This window comes from Equus caballus, chromosome 20, assembly GCF_041296265.1.
Source record: "Equus caballus isolate H_3958 breed thoroughbred chromosome 20, TB-T2T, whole genome shotgun sequence".
NCBI classification, from domain to species: Eukaryota; Metazoa; Chordata; class Mammalia; order Perissodactyla; family Equidae; genus Equus; species Equus caballus.
In genome coordinates this window covers 49,680,641-49,699,810 of record NC_091703.1, presented here as the reverse complement: position 1 = coordinate 49,699,810, position 19,170 = coordinate 49,680,641, and the positions used below count along the sequence as shown (strand labels likewise).

General features: G+C 37.2%; 1 protein-coding gene across 4 annotated transcripts in view; it reads left to right on the top strand.

The window, feature by feature from the left end:
• Window positions 1-7,760, top strand: part of PTCHD4 (patched domain containing 4) — a 185,382-nt gene extending 177,622 nt beyond the window's left edge. For 2 of the 4 annotated variants that reach the window (XM_023625061.2, XM_023625059.2), the window contains one exon: window positions 1,674-7,760. In XM_023625061.2, the coding sequence (XP_023480829.1) occupies window positions 1,674-3,307 (1,634 nt within the window). In that variant the 3' untranslated portion in view covers window positions 3,308-7,760. The remainder of the gene's footprint in view (window positions 1-1,673) is intronic. The other 2 variants (XM_070245659.1, XM_023625062.2) reach the window with 1 other exon arrangement.
• Window positions 7,761-19,170: the final 11,410 nt, after the last annotated feature.

The following is a 19,170-nucleotide window of genomic DNA, read 5'->3' as shown; positions in this document are numbered from 1 at the left end:
GGTTAGGAATAGGCGTATAACAGCCCTACTTATGGTGGCTCAGCCAAATGGAGATTTGGTTTTCTTTGAAGAGAATTTGAGAGGAAGGCAAACCAGGACTCTTATTGGTGGCTCCATGATACCCATTTAGGACAAAGCTCCTTTTGGTTTTCTAATATACATTCTTATATGACTTCCAGTTACACTCCATTGTCCAGAAACATGTCACATGAACCACCCCTAATTGAAAGGTAGGCTGAAAAATATAGTTTTTAACTGTGTACATTGCATTCCTAAATAAAGTAAGGAAGAAAGGGAAAGATTATGTAGGCCAACTAGCAAACCCCATCAACAACACAAAATCAATGATTATAGTAAGACCCTAGGCATTATATGCTGGTTAAACCACTACAAAGTGAATTCAGTCTGTAACACATAACTCCAATATCTAGATGCCACACAAAGTCCATTTTCCAGGTTTTCTTTAACTAGGTCATTTTGTGCCTTTAAACTACGCTTTTGTCTAATGGATTTCTTGGAGAACAGCCCAAGCACAGTTTGTATCCATTCATAGAAAAGGTTTGGGTATAGCATTACTATGCCTACAAGGGCAAGAGTGATCTATGAAGATTTCCGCTCACTCAGAGAGTGCCCAATTGTTATATTATGGATGGTAATTTACAGAGCTAATTCAGGGACGTGAAAAAAAAACAGAATTTCAGGAAATTGCAGGTATGGGAGAGTAAATCCTCACTCTCCCAGCTGCTTTTTACTTTTGCTAGTAAGGAAGCAACTGGTGATATATTAAGAGCTGTCAAGTTCCTGAAAATAATAGCTCAATATCTAAGAGTATCTAGCACGTAGTAGATACTCAAGTAATATTTGTTGACTAAACCTTTTGCCTATCTACCCTTATCAAAGGTTGCACAGAAGTTGGTTAAAAAGCATCATTCTCCACTAACTTTAATGAAGCGGTCAAAAACATTTAGTCGGCATCTACTCTGTGAATAAAGATGCTGTGAGAAGCCCAAAGGAAATGCTTGCTGTGATCTCTTACCCTGAAGGTCTTGCCCTGTGTTTTATGTGACCTGGCAGATTTTTTTGACCCACATCCAATGTTAATTAATAAAATCTATAGGAATTTGTTTCTAAGCCATTTGGCCACCAAGCAGATTGTTAACATTGTAAAATCAATTTAAAGCCATTTTTAAGTGTTTAAAATCACCTTATAATTTCCTAAATCAGCGTGTAAGTCAGCATGAAATGGAAGTCAGTGGCTACCAGTCAACACATCGGTTGATCAAGCACTGACTTGGTGTTGAGGGGCATTTGAAGATGCATGAATAACAGCCCAGAAGGACAACTTATGATCCATTTAGGGAGACAATATGTGTGCAGGGAGAGAAAACGTGTAATAATGTCACATTACACTTACAACTTGTCAAATTAATAGAACAGACAGTAAATATTTCATTTTCCCAGAATACCAATAAATTTGGACTTTGCTAAAGTGGAAACAGGGACCAAATATATTCTGCTGCATAATTCAAATTTTGAGACCCTGATAAGAGAATCATAGCACTTTGAAGATTAGAATATAAAGTACTATTTGGCATAGATAATCTATAAGGAATTCACTTGAACCATAGGAGGAAATAAAAACAATTATTCTTTTTTCTTCTTTTTTAAATTAGGTCATGGAACTAAAGGAGTATTTGAGCTTCTGTCTGGATGGCGGAGAACCAGAGAGAATTTGCCCTTCAAGGACAGGGTAGCAGATGCCTATTCTGATGTGATGGTCACCTATACCATGACCAGCTCCCTGTACTTCATTACCTTTGGCATGGGTGCCAGCCCATTCACAAACATAGAGGCTGTGAAGGTCTTCTGTCAGAACATGTGTGTCTCCATTCTGTTAAACTACTTCTATATTTTCTCCTTCTTTGGCTCCTGTCTCGTTTTCGCTGGCCAGCTAGAGCAAAACCGCTACCACAGCATCTTTTGCTGTAAGATCCCTTCTGCAGAGTACCTGGACCGCAAACCTGTGTGGTTCCAGACAGTGATGAGTGATGGGCATCAACAGACATCCCATCATGAGACGAACCCCTACCAGCACCACTTTATTCAGCACTTCCTCCGTGAACATTACAATGAATGGATTACCAATATCTATGTGAAGCCATTTGTTGTCATCCTCTATCTCATTTACGCCTCCTTCTCCTTCATGGGGTGCTTGCAGATTAGTGACGGAGCCAACATCATCAATCTACTAGCCAGTGATTCCCCAAGCGTTTCCTATGCCATGGTTCAGCAGAAATATTTCAGCAACTACAGCCCCGTGATAGGATTCTACGTCTACGAGCCCCTTGAGTACTGGAACAGCAGCGTCCAGGAGGACCTACGGAGACTCTGCAGTGGGTTCACCGCAGTGTCCTGGGTGGAGCAGTATTACCAGTTCCTGAAAGTTAGCAACATCAGTGCCAACAACAAGAGTGACTTTATCAGTGTCCTACAAAGTTCGTTTTTAAAAAAGCCAGAATTCCAGCATTTTCGAAACGATATCATCTTCTCCAAGGCAGGGGATGAAAACAACATCATTGCTTCTCGCTTGTATCTAGTAGCCAGGACTAGCAGAGACAAGCAGAAGGAAGTCATAGAAGTGTTGGAAAAGTTGAGGCCTCTGTCCCTCTCAAAGAGCATCCGATTCATCGTGTTCAACCCCTCCTTTGTGTTCATGGACCATTATGCCTTGTCTGTCACAGTGCCTGTTCTGATTGCAGGCTTTGGTGTTCTCCTGGTGTTAATCCTGACTTTTTTCCTAGTGATCCACCCTCTGGGAAACTTCTGGCTAATTCTTAGTGTCACCTCAATTGAGCTGGGTGTTCTGGGCTTAATGACATTATGGAACATCGACATGGATTGCATTTCTATCTTGTGCCTTATCTACACTTTAAATTTCGCCATTGACCACTGTGCACCACTGCTTTACACATTTGTATTAGCAACTGAGCACACCCGAACACAATGTATAAAAAGCTCCCTGCAAGAGCATGGGACAGCCATTTTGCAAAATATTACTTCTTTTCTTATTGGGTTGGTCCCCCTCCTATTTGTGCCTTCGAACCTGACCTTCACACTGTTTAAATGCTTGCTGCTCACCGGAGGTTGCACACTTCTGCACTGTTTTGTTATCTTACCTGTGTTCCTAACCTTTTTCCCCCCTTCCAAAAAGCACCACAAGAAAAAGAAACGTGCCAAACGAAAGGAGAGAGAGGAAATTGAATGCATAGAAATTCAGGAGAACCCTGATCATGTCACCACAGTCTGAAGGCTATAGACTAATGGATTATTTTTCTTTTCCAGTATTGCACAACGATGCAGGGCAAGTAAAGCTCAGACCTCAGCTGCTTGGGCTGGCCCGGGGTAACAAGGCAAGTCAGATCAAGAGTGAATTATTCCTGACGCATCAAGGTGTCTGCTTCCTGGGGGGAAGAGGGAATCAAACAAGGGGAAAAAGTTCTTTGCAACCTTGTTCTCCACTAAAGATAAGTTTCTGGATGTGATCTTAGAGTTCTTCCAAGGAATGGATGAATCAACGGAGTGTTCGAAGGCCAAAAGAACCAACCGCTTTTAAAAATAAAATACTTAGGAGAGATGGAGAAGAGAAGAAAGTGGGCCTCCAAATGGGGAAAAAGACATGGGAAATGTCAAAATTGCCATGGCACTTTTCATATTCGTTTTTTGAACAGTTTGGTCAAAGGAAACCTATGCACTTGGGAAGTACATATTTAATCCTGTCTAAACCAAAGGACTTCCCAATCCATTTTATATGTACATATATATGTATATATGTTATATATACATATACTTAGATTTGTCTTTAGTGTACACTGACATTTGTGTAGAGGGAGGTGTCCATTTGCAGATAGGCTGGCCTTTCTCTAGAAAGTCAAATCAGCCTTAGCCATATGTAGATGCATTAACGGTCATTTAAAATCAATTCAAGTGTTTCAGCTTCAAGAGTATTATTCAACTGTGTGATAAGCAAAATAAACAGAGATGTAAGTCCCTTACATTCTACATATCATGTTGTCAATATTTGAGATTCTTGCTTTGGATGACTAAGCAAAAAACATAAAAAGGCATTTGAATTAATTACCACATGGCAAGGTTTAAAATCTCATGTTAGAGCTAAATAGTTGATATGGCTTTTCATTGGCTTTTAGTGATTCTCTGTATTTGGGGAGGCTGATTTGGCTGCTTTCAGAGAGCTCACCCACTGCAAATGATCACTTTACACGTATTGTCCATACATACATGTATAGAGTGCACAAGTTTGTGTGTGTGTGTGTGTGTGTGTGTATGAGTTTGGGTATTCCATAGTTACAGTGTTCTCATTTTAGATGGTGAAAATATACTGCCATGGAACATAGATAATTAACATAGGAGAAAGGAGACATAACTAGGAAACTTGTTGTAGAGTGAAATAGAGAAAATGGACTATCACCACTCATCATGCACCATCAACTGGTTCTTAGTGTAAGGAAAATATTCCAATCTTATGAAGTCTAGTGTGTTCCTTGCATTAATATTTGGAACGTTAACCCAGGCCACGATCACTATAGTAGTGGTCACTATACCTACTGCAATATCATTTTGTAGCTTCTTGCAATATCGTTGTTCTTGTTACCTGGAAAGTGCTCCTCGGTTGGCCCACCTCTGCGGGTGATGGTAGCTCTCCACAGGTGGCATATTAACTGTAACTGCTGCTGAATTCTCTCTCACAAAAAGGACTAAGGTAAATGTTTTCATTGAGTTCAAGTTTAAAACTGCTCCCCAGCAGATAGACTCCGTCTGTTGGGTGCTTACTTGGATTAATGCTGTGCTTCCTGTCACAGAAAATTACTAGAAAATGCCTTTGCCTATGCCAAGCAGTAAAATGAGTAAATTTTCAGGTAGGACTGAACAAATGTCTGATGATTATAAAATCTGCCAGGAAGCCCTTTTACCTGGAAAAGAGCTACGGTCTCCCATCAACTTTGGTTGTATATTTTAATTGAATTTAAAATATTAAAATCTAAAAATACAAAATATAACAAAACAAAACAAACTACTGGATTCATTTCAGTTCAGAAAATCGACACAAACCATTCCATTCTGGTTGTAGTCTTTCGAAAGGAAGTTGCTGAGTTAATGAAATAACAAAACCAGTGTACTTTTACAAATAAAGAGTTTGCCAGAATATTGAGGGGAAAGAGAACTTTTTCTAAAAGGAAAAACATTTATTTTATCTTACTGAATGGCGTTTGTTTTGTCCTACCGTGAGGTTATTGAGTTTCTGTTAGAAATGATCCACGTCTTCTCAACTGTGTTCATCTGGACACAATATCAGTACATCAAGTATGGAAAATAATTGCCATAAACAAAGGATTATTGTTCTTACATGATTTGTAAAGTCATACCACAGATAACCCCAGCCTTTTTCCTCCTGGACTGCTCTAATAGTATGAACTGCTCTTTGGCACTAGCAGACCAACAGACCGCGATCTCATATCTGAAGTAGAAGTTTCTGAGGAGTTGGTTTTTCGAGGGAGGGGCAATTCTTCGTTCACAGCTAACTCATCATTTGTGAAGATTTGTTTTACATTCCTTTCAAAAGATGGGAGGTAATCTGCTAAGAAATTCCGCTTTCACTCCATTTCTTTCCAAGTTATGCCATACTCCATTCATTAGCCAATTTTTAAAAAGCTTATCTGTTTGGATCATTATTTTTCTTGATTACCTTAGACAATTCCACATGCAAAGAATATTGGCAGGCTGATTTACAAGGAAAGAATTGAGCATGCCAGTTGCCAAATGCATATGAGGTTAGTGGCATTTATTGCCGAACCACTGGGGTAGTTCTAATATCATGCCTCCATTTAGATAGTCTCTATTTGGATAGGGAAAAAAACATTCCTTTTAGATTATATCTTCAAGGATCAAAATGACTAAGATAAATATGAATTTCTCATTGTACAAGTGAGTAGAGGGGTAGAATTTTGGAAGGGACGTTATCTTTTCCAGGACACCCTGGTCCTCTTTAGCGAACTGTAGCAATAATTTATTGAACTGGAATTTCTTGTTCTGGAAGAGTTAATATACCACCCAAAATTCCTTAACTCCATCCTAGCAAGTAATTTAAGTCCAGTAGGAACCTAACTGAGTGTCATCTGGCCTCCCAACCTCACTGTGAAACAGATATTTCCAAGAATTCCGCTTACTGAATGCCAAGATACATCCTAAAGTATGGGATCATGATTTGCAGACAATGCTCAACCTCTGCCTTTTTGGGTAGCTTGTGTGCAACTCTCTCTAGTTTTCAAGTTTACTCCCATTGTTTTATCTATTTGTGAAATACTGTTGGTGTTCAAATTAGGAACTTATCTACTGCTAGAAGATGACCAATCAGCTCCTAGAAGAGAAGAAATCTGTGGGAAATATTTCAGATAAATAGAATATTTCACTTTGTTGAAATGTGTTTTTCCCTTCAAGTGAGAGATTTTAAAAGTTTGCAAAACCCCCACCATTTCTGAATTTAAACTGAATGTAGATTTGTTTCCTCCTATCAGAATTTAAATATGAATTAAGTATCATAAGAGTTCTACTCTCCAAGATGGTTAATAAAGCTTCAAAGAGGTACTCACCCAAATTATAGGAGGAGATTTGGCTAAAAGTTAGATTCTTAACCTCTTATAGTTAAAGGTAATGATACGCTAACTTAACCATACATAACTTTTTTTAATGAAAGGTTTGCTTAAATGTCATCCTATGAATTCTTCCAGGGACAGTGAACCTCTTTGAAGGTTGTGCATAAATATTCCATGAAAGAATTCTTCTCCACGGTGGTTATATCATGTGAGTGTTTCTTTCCCATTTGATTCCTATTTATTTCCACAGAATTCTGGTTTTACCTTATGAGGTTAGAAGAAGAATTATGACAAATGAAGCTTCTATGATGCTATAACAGCCATTCTTGAATGCTGAATTCAAGAGGGTGAGAGCTTTGTCCATTTTGTAATTACCCATTGCACTTTCCCATAATAAGCTAATCCTTTGAGGCTTGTGGTTAGAGCTAGGGATTAACTATTGCCATTCAGAATTACATGTATTTTTATAAGTTGACTGTATATATCATAATTACAGTCACATATTTTTTATGACCAAATAGTTATGAATGCCTGGCACTATGCATGCATTGTTACTAATAGTATATAGATTTTTTAAAGATACTATTTTCATGGTGATTGCAACTTTTATTAAAATTCTTATATCACCCATTCATAAATGCCTTGTAGGTTTTGGTCCCAAGGGCCTAAAGTCCACAGGAAGTTCCATTCCAAGGGGAACAATTTAAAAATTGCCTTCCCTGAGTGTCAATGGCAGCAACCTCTTCGAGAATGTCCTCTGGAGAATCCTAGAGGCTAAATCTGGCTTCCAGATAAAGATCAGAGCGGATTCTGTGTTACTCAGTAATTAAGCATACTTTAATGCCCTGTGTTTGTTAATCTCATGATGAACCAGAGAATACAATGCCTTGAGACTAGAATATAGATGTTGTCTCTTGTGGATTGGAGAACTTAATGATTTGCTCAGCCTGTTTCTAGAGAGTCTCTTTTGTCGGTGTTTGTAAATGGTATTGATAACCCTTTCAAATATGAACCTGAAAACTGTCATTTATTCCAAAAGAGATTTAGAAGCGTTTTTATTCCCCTTAAAAACAAAAAACAACAACAACAAAACACTTCTTGCTTTTTCTGTGTTACAAAGAGAATTTTATGACAAGTTTTATAACATTGACTCAAAACCTAGCTATAGACAAATGGGTATGCCCTTGAAATCTCCCCATCTTGAATCTAAACATAAAGCTCAGCATCATCAGCGTGGTGCAGGCATTTACATCAACCCTTTTAAGCAATGATCTGCCAATATATTATGTAGGGAGAAAATGAGCTAGATTTTTTTTTATTGGTTTCTCTTCAAAATCATGACTGCAAATATATTTATTCAAATGAAAGCAGCAAAGCCATAAATAAAAGTAACAAAGCCTCTTTGCATCAGGTCCAGCATGGTAGGGACTATAGATAGGTAAAATAGCAGTAAATTACCTTGATTTCTAAACTAAAGAGCCAAGGTTTAACTCACCATTATGTTTTAGTTAGAAGGGCAAGTGTTTGTGCTTGAAGAGATGCAGATTTGGATCAGGTAACATTTGGAGTAAGGTTGAAAGACTGTTGAGAAATGAGCCTACATACTTAGAAATCAAGATGTCAGTAAGAAGGGATGATAGAGCATGTGGGAAAATTGCACATATTTTACAGTTTAGCATCCAGCACAGAGAATTGCACGGTGCCTCAAAACTATAGATTCTCAACTGCTAGCAAAGTTGATCAGATGCAATTATATCTCACTTGAAGTTTCTCTTCTCATTTGTCAGATTCTGATCTTTGTGGGGAAAGTGCTCCTGGATTTCCAAGCGTTAACCAGAGCTATAGATGATTTTGTGAGTGAAAGTGGGATGTTAGGGGGACTCCTTGAAAAGAAGCTTCAAGTTAACACCCAGATAAGCATTATTCATTCCCAGAGATGGCTGTCAACATTGCTCTGATTTTGTGCGTCTTTGAGACATAACAAATACTCTTTTGATGTCTTCTCTGTACTTAATGAAGATCTCTCTGTTGCTGATAGAGAAGCCACTTGCTTATAAAATGGAAAACAATTTGAAGAGAGAAATATATAGGGTCAAAAATCATATACTAGAATAGTACAGATGACTAGTCGACAGATAACATCATATCTCTGCTGCATTTCTAAAGACGTCATCAAAATTATATCGACTTATATCCTAAATTGATAACCTCTATAAGGTAGATATTTTTAATATAATAAAGTATTTATAAAAAAATCATTGCTAATTTTTCACTTTTATAAATTATAGAAAGTCAATCCCTACTATTTTTCCCAGTTGACATTTTCCCCTAGAAAGTTTTCACAGGTCCTGCTAATTATGAAGTCTTAAAAATCAGAAGGCAGGGGCCGGCCCAGTGGCACAGCGGTTAAGTTCACACGTTCCGCTTCTCAGCGGCCCGGGGTTGACTGGTTCGGATCCCGGGTGTGGACATGGCACCACTTAACAAAAGCCATGCTGTGGTAGGCGTCCCACATATAAAGCAGAGGAAGATGGGCATGGATGTTAGCTCAGGGCCAGTCTTCCTCAGCAAAAAGAGGAGGATTGGCAGCAGTTAGCTCAGGGCTAATCTTCCTCAAAAAAAAAAAAAAATCAGAAGGCAGCTTTAGAAACAGAAGAATAAGAACATCTAATGTGTGATTCCTGCTCCATGCCACGTGTTTACACTTATCTGAACTGGGGCTTTTAGAAGTCATTTGTAACTGTGTTCTGGTTTCTCACATGGCTGACGGCATGGCCAGATAGAGGAAGAGTATGGTTTCCTTTCTCTCTATTTCTGTAGTGATTAGAGCAACCACATTACCCACAGGGCTCTGTCAAAACAGTGGAGAAATAGAACTTTAATCCTATGGAAGATTTCATTGAAGAATTTCCTAGGAGTAACTAGGAGAGACTGCATGGGTAAAAGACAAGTGGAATTTATTATGTGTGTCACTTTCCAGTCCTGCATAAATTTATTAACTTGGATTCTGGCAGAAGCAGTCCACAGTATGTTGTGGGGAGCATTTAAGTTATCTAATGTAAGTTGGTCAATAGCATCTCCCCTGGAAACTGAAATACCTTCCATCATTCTATTTGGTCGATTCACTGATTATTGATAGCCACAATAAGAGAGCTGGAAAAAGACCAAACTGTCATATTCCTGCATGTCCTGTGGCAGTATGCAGCATCTATTTTGAGGTAGAATCAAGCAATTCTGGCATCTTTTCTTCTCAAACATAAAAGTGCTAGGTGCCGATAAATTAGACGTTAAACTCACCAGTGGAAATATTCCAAAGTTTTAGCAGAGTTTAAGCAACAACTTTATTATACTTTCCTTTTAATTATGCATATTTTCCAGCAAAAGACTTTCCTGCTCTTAGATAGCAAATCTGTCACAGCTTGAAAAGGGCAGAGATCTTTCAAGCTACCTCATAAGGGTATTTAAAGACAAAATGGCGTGCAACCTTTGATTAAATGGCACTATAGTAAAGCCACACAGTAATATTATTTATCACCCCTCCTTGATGCTCTTTCACTTTGTAAATTTAGAGCAAGCTAAATGTAAAAGGAATACTCCTATGTGCAATCCCATTTGTGCATTCTAGTTAATGTAATATTCATTAATATGAAATCTCTCAGGGTAGTTGTTTGGTTGTCTCTCTACAGACATCCCAGAGCATGAAATGGTTCAGAAAGAGAATGCCTGACATTGACTTTGAGGCAGTGGGCCACCTAGTGAGGTGCGCAATCAAGTAACCCGTGAACAGCTTCAGTAAAACTTCCAAGTGCACTTCCTACCAATGGAGGCGAACTCAGGTTTTCTGTTCGCTTGTTTACCCTAAGCAAATAGAAAGAGACAAAGTCACTAGTATTTGACATTTTACTTAGGTTTTCTTTTGTACTGGATGCCATTATATTATTTTTGGCTAAATTAGGGTTCTGAAACACAGGCCACTTTCGGAAACATTAGAATCAGTGAGAAGAAAACTCCTAGAAAAAAACATTCTTTGCCCATGCAAAGACAAATTGTAGGAATGAAAGTAAAAGTTGAGTACTTTTATTTCCTTTTTTTCCTAAAACAAAAGCCCACTTGTGCTTAATCCTGGCTAAATAAAATTTTCTATAACAAAATTAAAAAGAATGATAAAAATTATGAAATTATGACACTCCAGCGTCTTATCAATACAAACCTCATGGCAAACCATCGTTTTCAGATGACTTTCTCTATGAGAACATGCTCTTTTTAAAGGTTCTATGACACGTAGGTTCTTATTACCACATCTCACTTATGAAAACAGCTCGTTTATCACTCCTAAAATAGAGCAAATAAAGTAATAAGCTTTTTTAAAGCTCTGCTCTGTAAATATGTATCTTGGTCTCTAAAAATAAAACTACTTATTGAGGAAAGCTTAAAGAAGAATTTTGAACAAAAATGCCAATATCTAAAAATATATATACGTTACCTAAGTTATATTTCCATCCCAAAATATCTCCAAAGTAGGGAACTGACTGGGTACCCGTGTTAGATCTTACCAAGAAGCAAACATCTCATGTGAGTCTTTTCAAAGTCTCCAAATTGCCTGAATTTGGGCCTTCATCAAAATTTATCTCCATTCTCTATGCATGAAAAGAGAAATTTTATAGATGAAAAGAGAATTTATAAATCAGGTTTTTCTAACTATAATAAAAATAAAGAAATAACAAATTATTCCCCATAGATTTGAACATGTAAACCTACATTTAATTATTAATCTCACAACTCAATCAAGAGAAATTATGCTGCAAATGTTTCCTTGTTTCTTTCAGATTATTTTCATACTTTGGATACATGGAGATAGAATAATTTGAGTTAAATTCCTCAGGATTACTCTGTTTAAGAAGTTTATGATCAAAAGCCTAAAGGTAAAACTCAAGAAAAACAACAATAAACTCTTAGCTACTCGCAAAAATGTTGTCTCAGTTATATTCACTATAATGCCACCAGGCAAAGTTATTTACAGTATTTCTGGCTGGGTTGACCTTCTAGTTTAACAACAACAACAACTAAAATCTAGTTCCATTTGTCATAATAAAGAACAGTTAACACATTAAAGCAGCGGTAGATGCTAATACCGGTATTTACTCTTTAGTTCCCGGGGTCAGTTGACTTCACCAGTTCTTTCTAGATCACAATTCCAAATGCTGCAGGCTAGGTTGTTCATAAATTCACTGCACTCTCCTTTATTTCTCATTGTTAATTTTAAGTGCCCCACAGTATGTCATAATATGTGACTTCTTCATCTAACCTCAGTGTGATCTTTGGGTTCCTGTTCTTTAGGGAAAGATTCTTCTAAGCTAGGAATTAAACTTCCTAAATGTAACATCTTATGATATCACAATGTAACATAATAATCTGTACTTCTTTAGTCCTTTATTGAATTACAAGTTCTAAAAATTTTCACTTTTATCCTTTAAAAATTCAAGAATTGTGCATTAAAGATAATACCATGATAATATCTATCAATTATTTCTACATGGTTAAAACAAAGCAGTCTGAATCAAATACAAAACACCTTGACATTCCTGAGACATATTTTCTATGAATCTGTAAGTTCTCAAATATCTGTATAACATATAAATTACTAAAGTGTTACTGAAATACTTAGGTGGCACTTTAAGACCCCTAATAGTTTTATTAACTTCAAGTCTAAAGTAATTTATAATCAGTTCAAAAGAATTTGGCCTAAAACTTCTCACTGCATTACATTGTAACACTATAGGAACATTAACTATAAAAGTTCTTAAATCACCAATTTTTCACCACATGAGAGCTACAGAGATGGAAAAAATAATAAATAGGCTAATGGCTCCCGAGCAGTACAGAGATTTCTTCACAAAGCACATCCCTTAGGCTGCGTAGGGTTACAGTTCCAAGTTTGGACAAAATTATTCATGAGCTGTCAGCACCACTTCTAAGTCATTAAAGCCAAAAATGTTAAGTCTTTGAATGCTCAAGTGCACTGTATTCTGATGAATAATGTGGTGGCATTACAAGAAATACGTAGATAACCAACATTTACAGGATTTAAGTACATGTGATGCCAAAATTATACTGAGACAATTTAATAATCTGCAATTCACTGTACAAGCTTTTGTCATTGCAGTGTCATCTTTGTTACTGACATCATTTGTATGACTAAATAGAGAACATTTCATTTTATATAGTATTTCATATTTTTTAAACAAGAATGCCCAGAATTTTGTATGGAAATGTTTGTATTTACTCAATAGCCATTTTCCTGTCCAAATTTAACATTTTAATCATTAATTTATTTTGCTTTTTTTTCTTTGTTTAAATGTGTTCAATTTTTTTATTTCTAAAATAATTTTCCTTAGAGTAATTAAAACATCTTTTTCCTTTAGCTAAGGGTAAGCATGGCTAGAAAGGAGAAAAACAAGAGCTTAGCAAAATTAAGGTGGACAGGTGAACACATTTGTAAGCACTAAAGTTTGGGAAAAGTGTTAATCATTGTGAGTTGTATGTGAATCAAGCTGAAATTCCCTACTGCTTTTAATAACGGCAGCTGACATGGCAAACAGTATATATTACAGGTCCTTCCGCTGAGCAAACACTTGCTAATTATCTATTCAATGAAGAAAATAAATGAAAGAATCCTCCTGCGTCTGACTTGTCTGCCTGTGACCTAATGTGAAAGGAGTTAACAGTCTCAGCTTGTCAGAGCCCGTATGTGCATGTTTTTGTTATTGTTTTATTTTATTTTCTGGAATTCTTCTTTATAGCCAGTTACATAGCAATAAGGCCCCACATAAAGGACAAATTTCAGGTGTGTTGACACTAACTGTCCTTTCTAATAAGTCGAAATGCTAGAGCCTAGAGCTATGTGCATCTTGATAGTGAAAGAAAAGGGAATGCGATTTGACGTGAAGAAAAAAATGAAAGGACAGGGATGATGAAAAAAAAAATGGGGAGAAGTCAGTAAGAAAAACAAATACAAAACTTTTGAAGAGGGAAATAAATAGCTGAACTAAAATTTTTATTTGTTTTCTATTTGTTAGCTTATTTTTTTGTTTTTTTAAAATAACCATATTGGAAGGGGTCGGAAGAATGTTGACATATCTAAATCTCCAAAAGCTTGTTTGCAGTTAACCCTTAAAAAAATAGGACCAGAAATCCAGCTGTATTTTAGGGTCAAGATTTACTGTGGATGGGTTTCTGGAACACTCCTAAACTAGTTCAGATTATGTTTATTTACTCAGCAAATTTTGAGGAGTACCTATTTTGGTCTCTGTTCTAGGCTCAGAGAAAAATAACAATATTCATAGTCCCTCCCTTTGAGGCACCTATGATCTGTTGAGGAAACTTCTGGCTGGGATGTTCAAGATAGGCAAGGAAGGCATCATGAAAAGATCCACCTTGGAGCTTGGATAAGATTCTAATAGATAGAGATGGGGGATGGGCACCACAGTCTGGGAGAAAACGGAATACACAAGGACATACAGACTGGAAAGCAGGTTGTCCAGGATGAAGGCTATTGCAGATGAGACCATTAGGATGCAAAGCAGAGTGGTTACAGATGTGATATTATAAAGCAAGGATCACCAGGATGCGGGGAACTGTTTGGAGTTGGGAGTGGGATCATGAAGAGAAAGGTTTTTCTGAGATATATTCTTGAGCTTGAATGCAGTGAGAGGTTTACACAATATAAGCACCACAGTCCCCCTTTTCTGTGTTTTACCTGTTAAAGTCAATGATCCAAAAATTCAGCAACAACGCATAAGTGTTTATAAGCTCTATTGCTTAGAATACAGTGTTTGCAAGAGCCAGTTACAGGCACAAGTTGGATTCTCCTGGTGGTGGAACGCTATCAGTATTCTGTCCTGGATGCCTGCTGTCAGCTCACACACACCTGGTGTCCCTCAGCGTGCAAGAGTGAGAGGCTGACATGGATCAGTTGGAATCTACACCTACCACGAAAACAACTCAAATTAATACACTCAGCCTGATCATCTCTGCTAATGCTATTAGTTTTATTAAGAATCCAAATAAAATCTGCCGAATAGAGTAGGTATTGCTATCCCTTCTTTATAGATTATTTGAAGAAAGAAAACATTATAAACAAATACTGTGTCCCTATGGTACAATACATATCTTTTCATCATAAAGCCATATGAAAGATGCCTATACAGAGTAATACAAACGCAAATTACATGTGATGAGAATAACGGCATAGATTTTCTCCCCACCTGCCCTTTTCTCAATGCAAAATTTAAAACAATGCTTTGGTTAAAATGCTTAAACTATTTTTTAAGTCATAGGCTTAAAATTCACTTTTCCTTTTTTTGGAGATGGCAGTGAGGTATGTGCACATAGTTTTAAACTCATCAATTTATATACTAACTTTTTCCTTTTTTTATAATTAGAGTCTTAATTATAATAATAATTGGTGCTCCCAAGAACCAGCAAGCAAGATTAGAAGGAAGTCTGGAGGAATATATTTTAACCATTAAACACAAAATAAGAATTTCCTAATAATGTTACTTGGAGTCAAAGATAGGTTTGGGTTGGTCTGGGGAAGCCCCATTTTGGAGCTGGTTCAAGAGTCCATCTGTTCACAGAGTTAGGATGGACATAAATCCACCAACCAAGTAGCCATAGAGGCCAACACACACGCTCCAAAGGACATTTTGGATAATCCCAGGATTAGCCATCCATTGGTCCTCAAAATTTGCTGCATATCAGAATGACCTTGAGAGATTTTTAAAGTCTCAATGGCCAGACGGCATGCCAGACCAATTAAATCAGTATCTCTACTAGGGGGACTCAGGCCTCAACATTTTTGTAAGTTCCTCCAGTAGTTTCAATGTGCAGCTAAATTTGAAAGCCAGTGGCTTAGACCACTGAGTCAACGAATTTCATCCAGTAAATACTGATAGAGTCCTTACATTGAGTGAAGATATAAAAGTCACAAGACAAAGGCATCTATGGCATCTATAACTAGAAAACAAACAAGATCTTGTAGACAGTCCCAAAAGGAGTACCTAGAAGGTAGAGAGATTATTTCTAGCAGAGCCAAACCTGTTAGAAATACCCTGTATTTAGGAGAGCACTTAAGGCGGGCTTAGATTTTTGGCCTGAGCGTCCCCTGTGATGTGAACAGGATGAGCAAAGCCGTAAAGAAAAAACGCACAGAATGTGTTCCTGGATCAATGAACTCATTTTAGCTTGAGGGTGTGTTTCCAATAGAGGAGCTGAATTTGTCCAAGCAGAAAGTTCAGTATAGGGACCCATGAATGTCATATTGAAGAATTCATATTTATTTTGATGGACTTTTGAATTATCTTTTTTTCATTATTATTAGAATCGGGATTTAGAAATATTAGTCTGCAATGATATAGGTATAGGGTAGATTGGAGATGGGAGGCCTGGATCAAAGAAATGCTGGGAGGATGTTGTATTCATTAAGAATAAAGGTAATAATGGCATGAAATTGGGTTGTGGCACTGAAGATAAAAAGGAAAAAATGAATGCAATTAATAGTGTGGTGCAAAAGCCTACATCCATAATATGGCCTGGACACCCAAGAATTTTGAGTGTCCAAATCACCAGGACATGGTACTCTACAATTGAACATGTTAGTGAGTTTGATAGGATATTGCAGTAACCAGTCATTCACTCTTTGTATGATCCATTCACTTTAATACTCTAATTCATATTTTAATAATCATATTCCTGTGGTTTGGATATGCAAAATGAGCTGCTGTTACTACAAAATCAGGAAATCAATCTTTACAAGAATGGTCAGTTTGATTCTCCACATGTCTAGCTTGGGAAAAAAATTGATTTAATTGATTCACCTTATTGGCATCATCCAAGTACAATAAATAAAAGATGAGTCAGGGGCTGGCCCAGTGGCATAGTGGTTAAGTTCATGTGCTCGGCTTTGGCAGCCCAGGGTTCACAGGTTCAGATCCTAGGCACAGACCTAGCACTGCTCATCAAGCCATGCTGTGGCAGCATCCCACGTAAAATAGAGGAAGATTGGCATAGATGTTAGCTCAGCAACAATCTTCCTCAAGCAAAAAAGAGGAAGATTGGAACAGATGTTAGCTCAGTGACAATCTTCCTCTCCACAAAAAAAGAAAAGATGAGTCAAAGAGGAAGAAGCAAAAATTTTAGGAAAATAATAGGTACATCTGATCTTTTGTGCTTTTCTCCATGTTAAATTGCTGGTCGCTCAAGTATATGATATTTATCTATACAGATGTACCATACCTAAAGAATTCACAATAATATCTAGATTAATCTGCAGATGGAAATGTTAATTAGCAAATAATTCTTGAAATTTGTTTGCGTTTCAGGAAATTTAACATTTCAGGTGATTTATGCTTAGAAACAAGATCACTGTTCCTCCCGCAGTTAGAGAGCTGCTCCTCAGTCAAACTTTTCTGAAAGTTTTGTGTAAGGCCCATAGTTTTATTCCACCATAAAAAAAAGGTATTGTCATTTTTAACCATCAGCGTTGCTTAATGTTGATATGCATGTAAAATGGAATTGTCACAACATATCCTTACACATAGCAGTTACATAATTTAGATGATCTGTCTCTATTTAATTCTTTTCCTCTGGAACAATTGTCCTGTCAAACGTTTCATATTTACAGATATATGCTTTTTAACATTAGCATTAAAATGACCAGAGATAGTAATTCATATGAACTCTTTGTATTCTTCTACAATCTTATTGAACAACTGAAATGTGTGAGGGAAAGAGAAGCAAGTGCCACACAATGGGATCCAGAGCAGCTCAGTCATCCACCTAGCTTTATGGTATCCCCTTTGGTCACGGCTTTCACTAAAGAGCTTACTGTAAAAACCCCCTAATTATCTATTCACTCGTTTACTCACCAAATCTTTTATTCAGCAAGCATTGTAAACATCCTCTATGTGTCAGGCACTAAGAACAAATAGAACGAGAAATCTGATGCAGCTGCCACCCGTCAAGGAATTTAGACCAGCAAACCAGAGGTGAGACAGCTAGATTTAGCTATAGCAAAAGTAGAGGGTGTTAGTAGAGAGCAATTATCCTTAAACTTAAGCCAGCATCGAAATCACCTGGAAGGCTCGTTAAAACACAGATTGCTGGGTCCCACCTCCAAAGTTGCTAATTCAGTAGGTCTGGAATGAAGCGTGAAAATTTATGTTTCTAGCAAGTTTCCAGGTACTGCTAATGCTACTGGTCTGGGGAACCACACTTTCACGTTGAAAATTGCTGCAGTAGAAGGCTGAGGAAATGACTACCTGAATTAAGGCAGTGCTTGCCAAGTTTGCCTGTTGACAGGACGCACTTGGAAAGCTTATTAAACTTGCTAGGAGTGGGCCTTAGGGATCTATATTTGCAACAAGTGCCCAAAGAGGGTCTTCACATGAAGAAAATTTAGGAAACACTGAGCCGAGACATGGAGTGTGAATATATTATTGTCGGAGAAGTCTTGAGGGATAGTGTTTTGACTAGGATGCCTATGTTGCCAGATAAAATACCTGACTTTAAATAAAGTTTGAATTTCAGATCAACAATGAATTTTTTTTAGTATAAGTAAGTCACATGAAACATTTGGGACATATTCATACTAAAAATTAATTGTTATTTATCTGAAATTCAAATTTAAATGAGCATCCTATATTTTTGCTAGCTAAATCTGTCTAAGAATATAGGGTGTGTGTCAGGTAGGGAGAAGGACCAGAAGGATTGAAGGTGAAACAGTATTGTGTTATTATACTAAATAATAATATAATATTATTTTCCTCGTGGAACGAAGCAGATTTAGCATGTACCTAATGAAGCTTAAATTTCAGGGCTCTTGGCTTGCGCGAGTCCTTCTGAGGCCCTGGAACAGTCCCTAGCAGTGTGCTCCCCTTGTCATGGGTTTATATAAAATTTGCAAAAGTAAGATAATTTTGTACTCTTTTTCTTACAAAGGGACTCCAAAATTTTATATGCTTCAGGCCCCACAAAATATCGATCTGCCTCTGCGTGTGAGACCATGGTAAATATCACATATAAACACAAAAAGGATATTGGCAAACATCAACTCTAAGGGGAAAATATCAAGTAGAATCAAAGTCCAGACCATTTGAATACCTTTTTGTTCCTGCCTCATCGAGAGGAGCTAGCGGAAGTCCAAATGTCTTCAACTCTGGCAAGATGAAGCTTACTCTTCGAATTGTGGGGTATTTCCAGTGCAGTAAAGAAAATATTCCATTTCCCAAATTTATTTGACCATGGAACCCTATGTTCATGGGGCATCTTAAAGAACTTGTATTCCAAGGAGCAAACTTTAGGAAATGTCATGTTAGAGAAGCTCATCTTTGTTACCCATGGCCAGACAAATATTTATTAAAATTCTAAAGGAAGCAGTATTAATAGGCTTGTATAGAAACCAGCTCTCATTTCCTGAATAATATTGCATTTTCTAGATAATCAA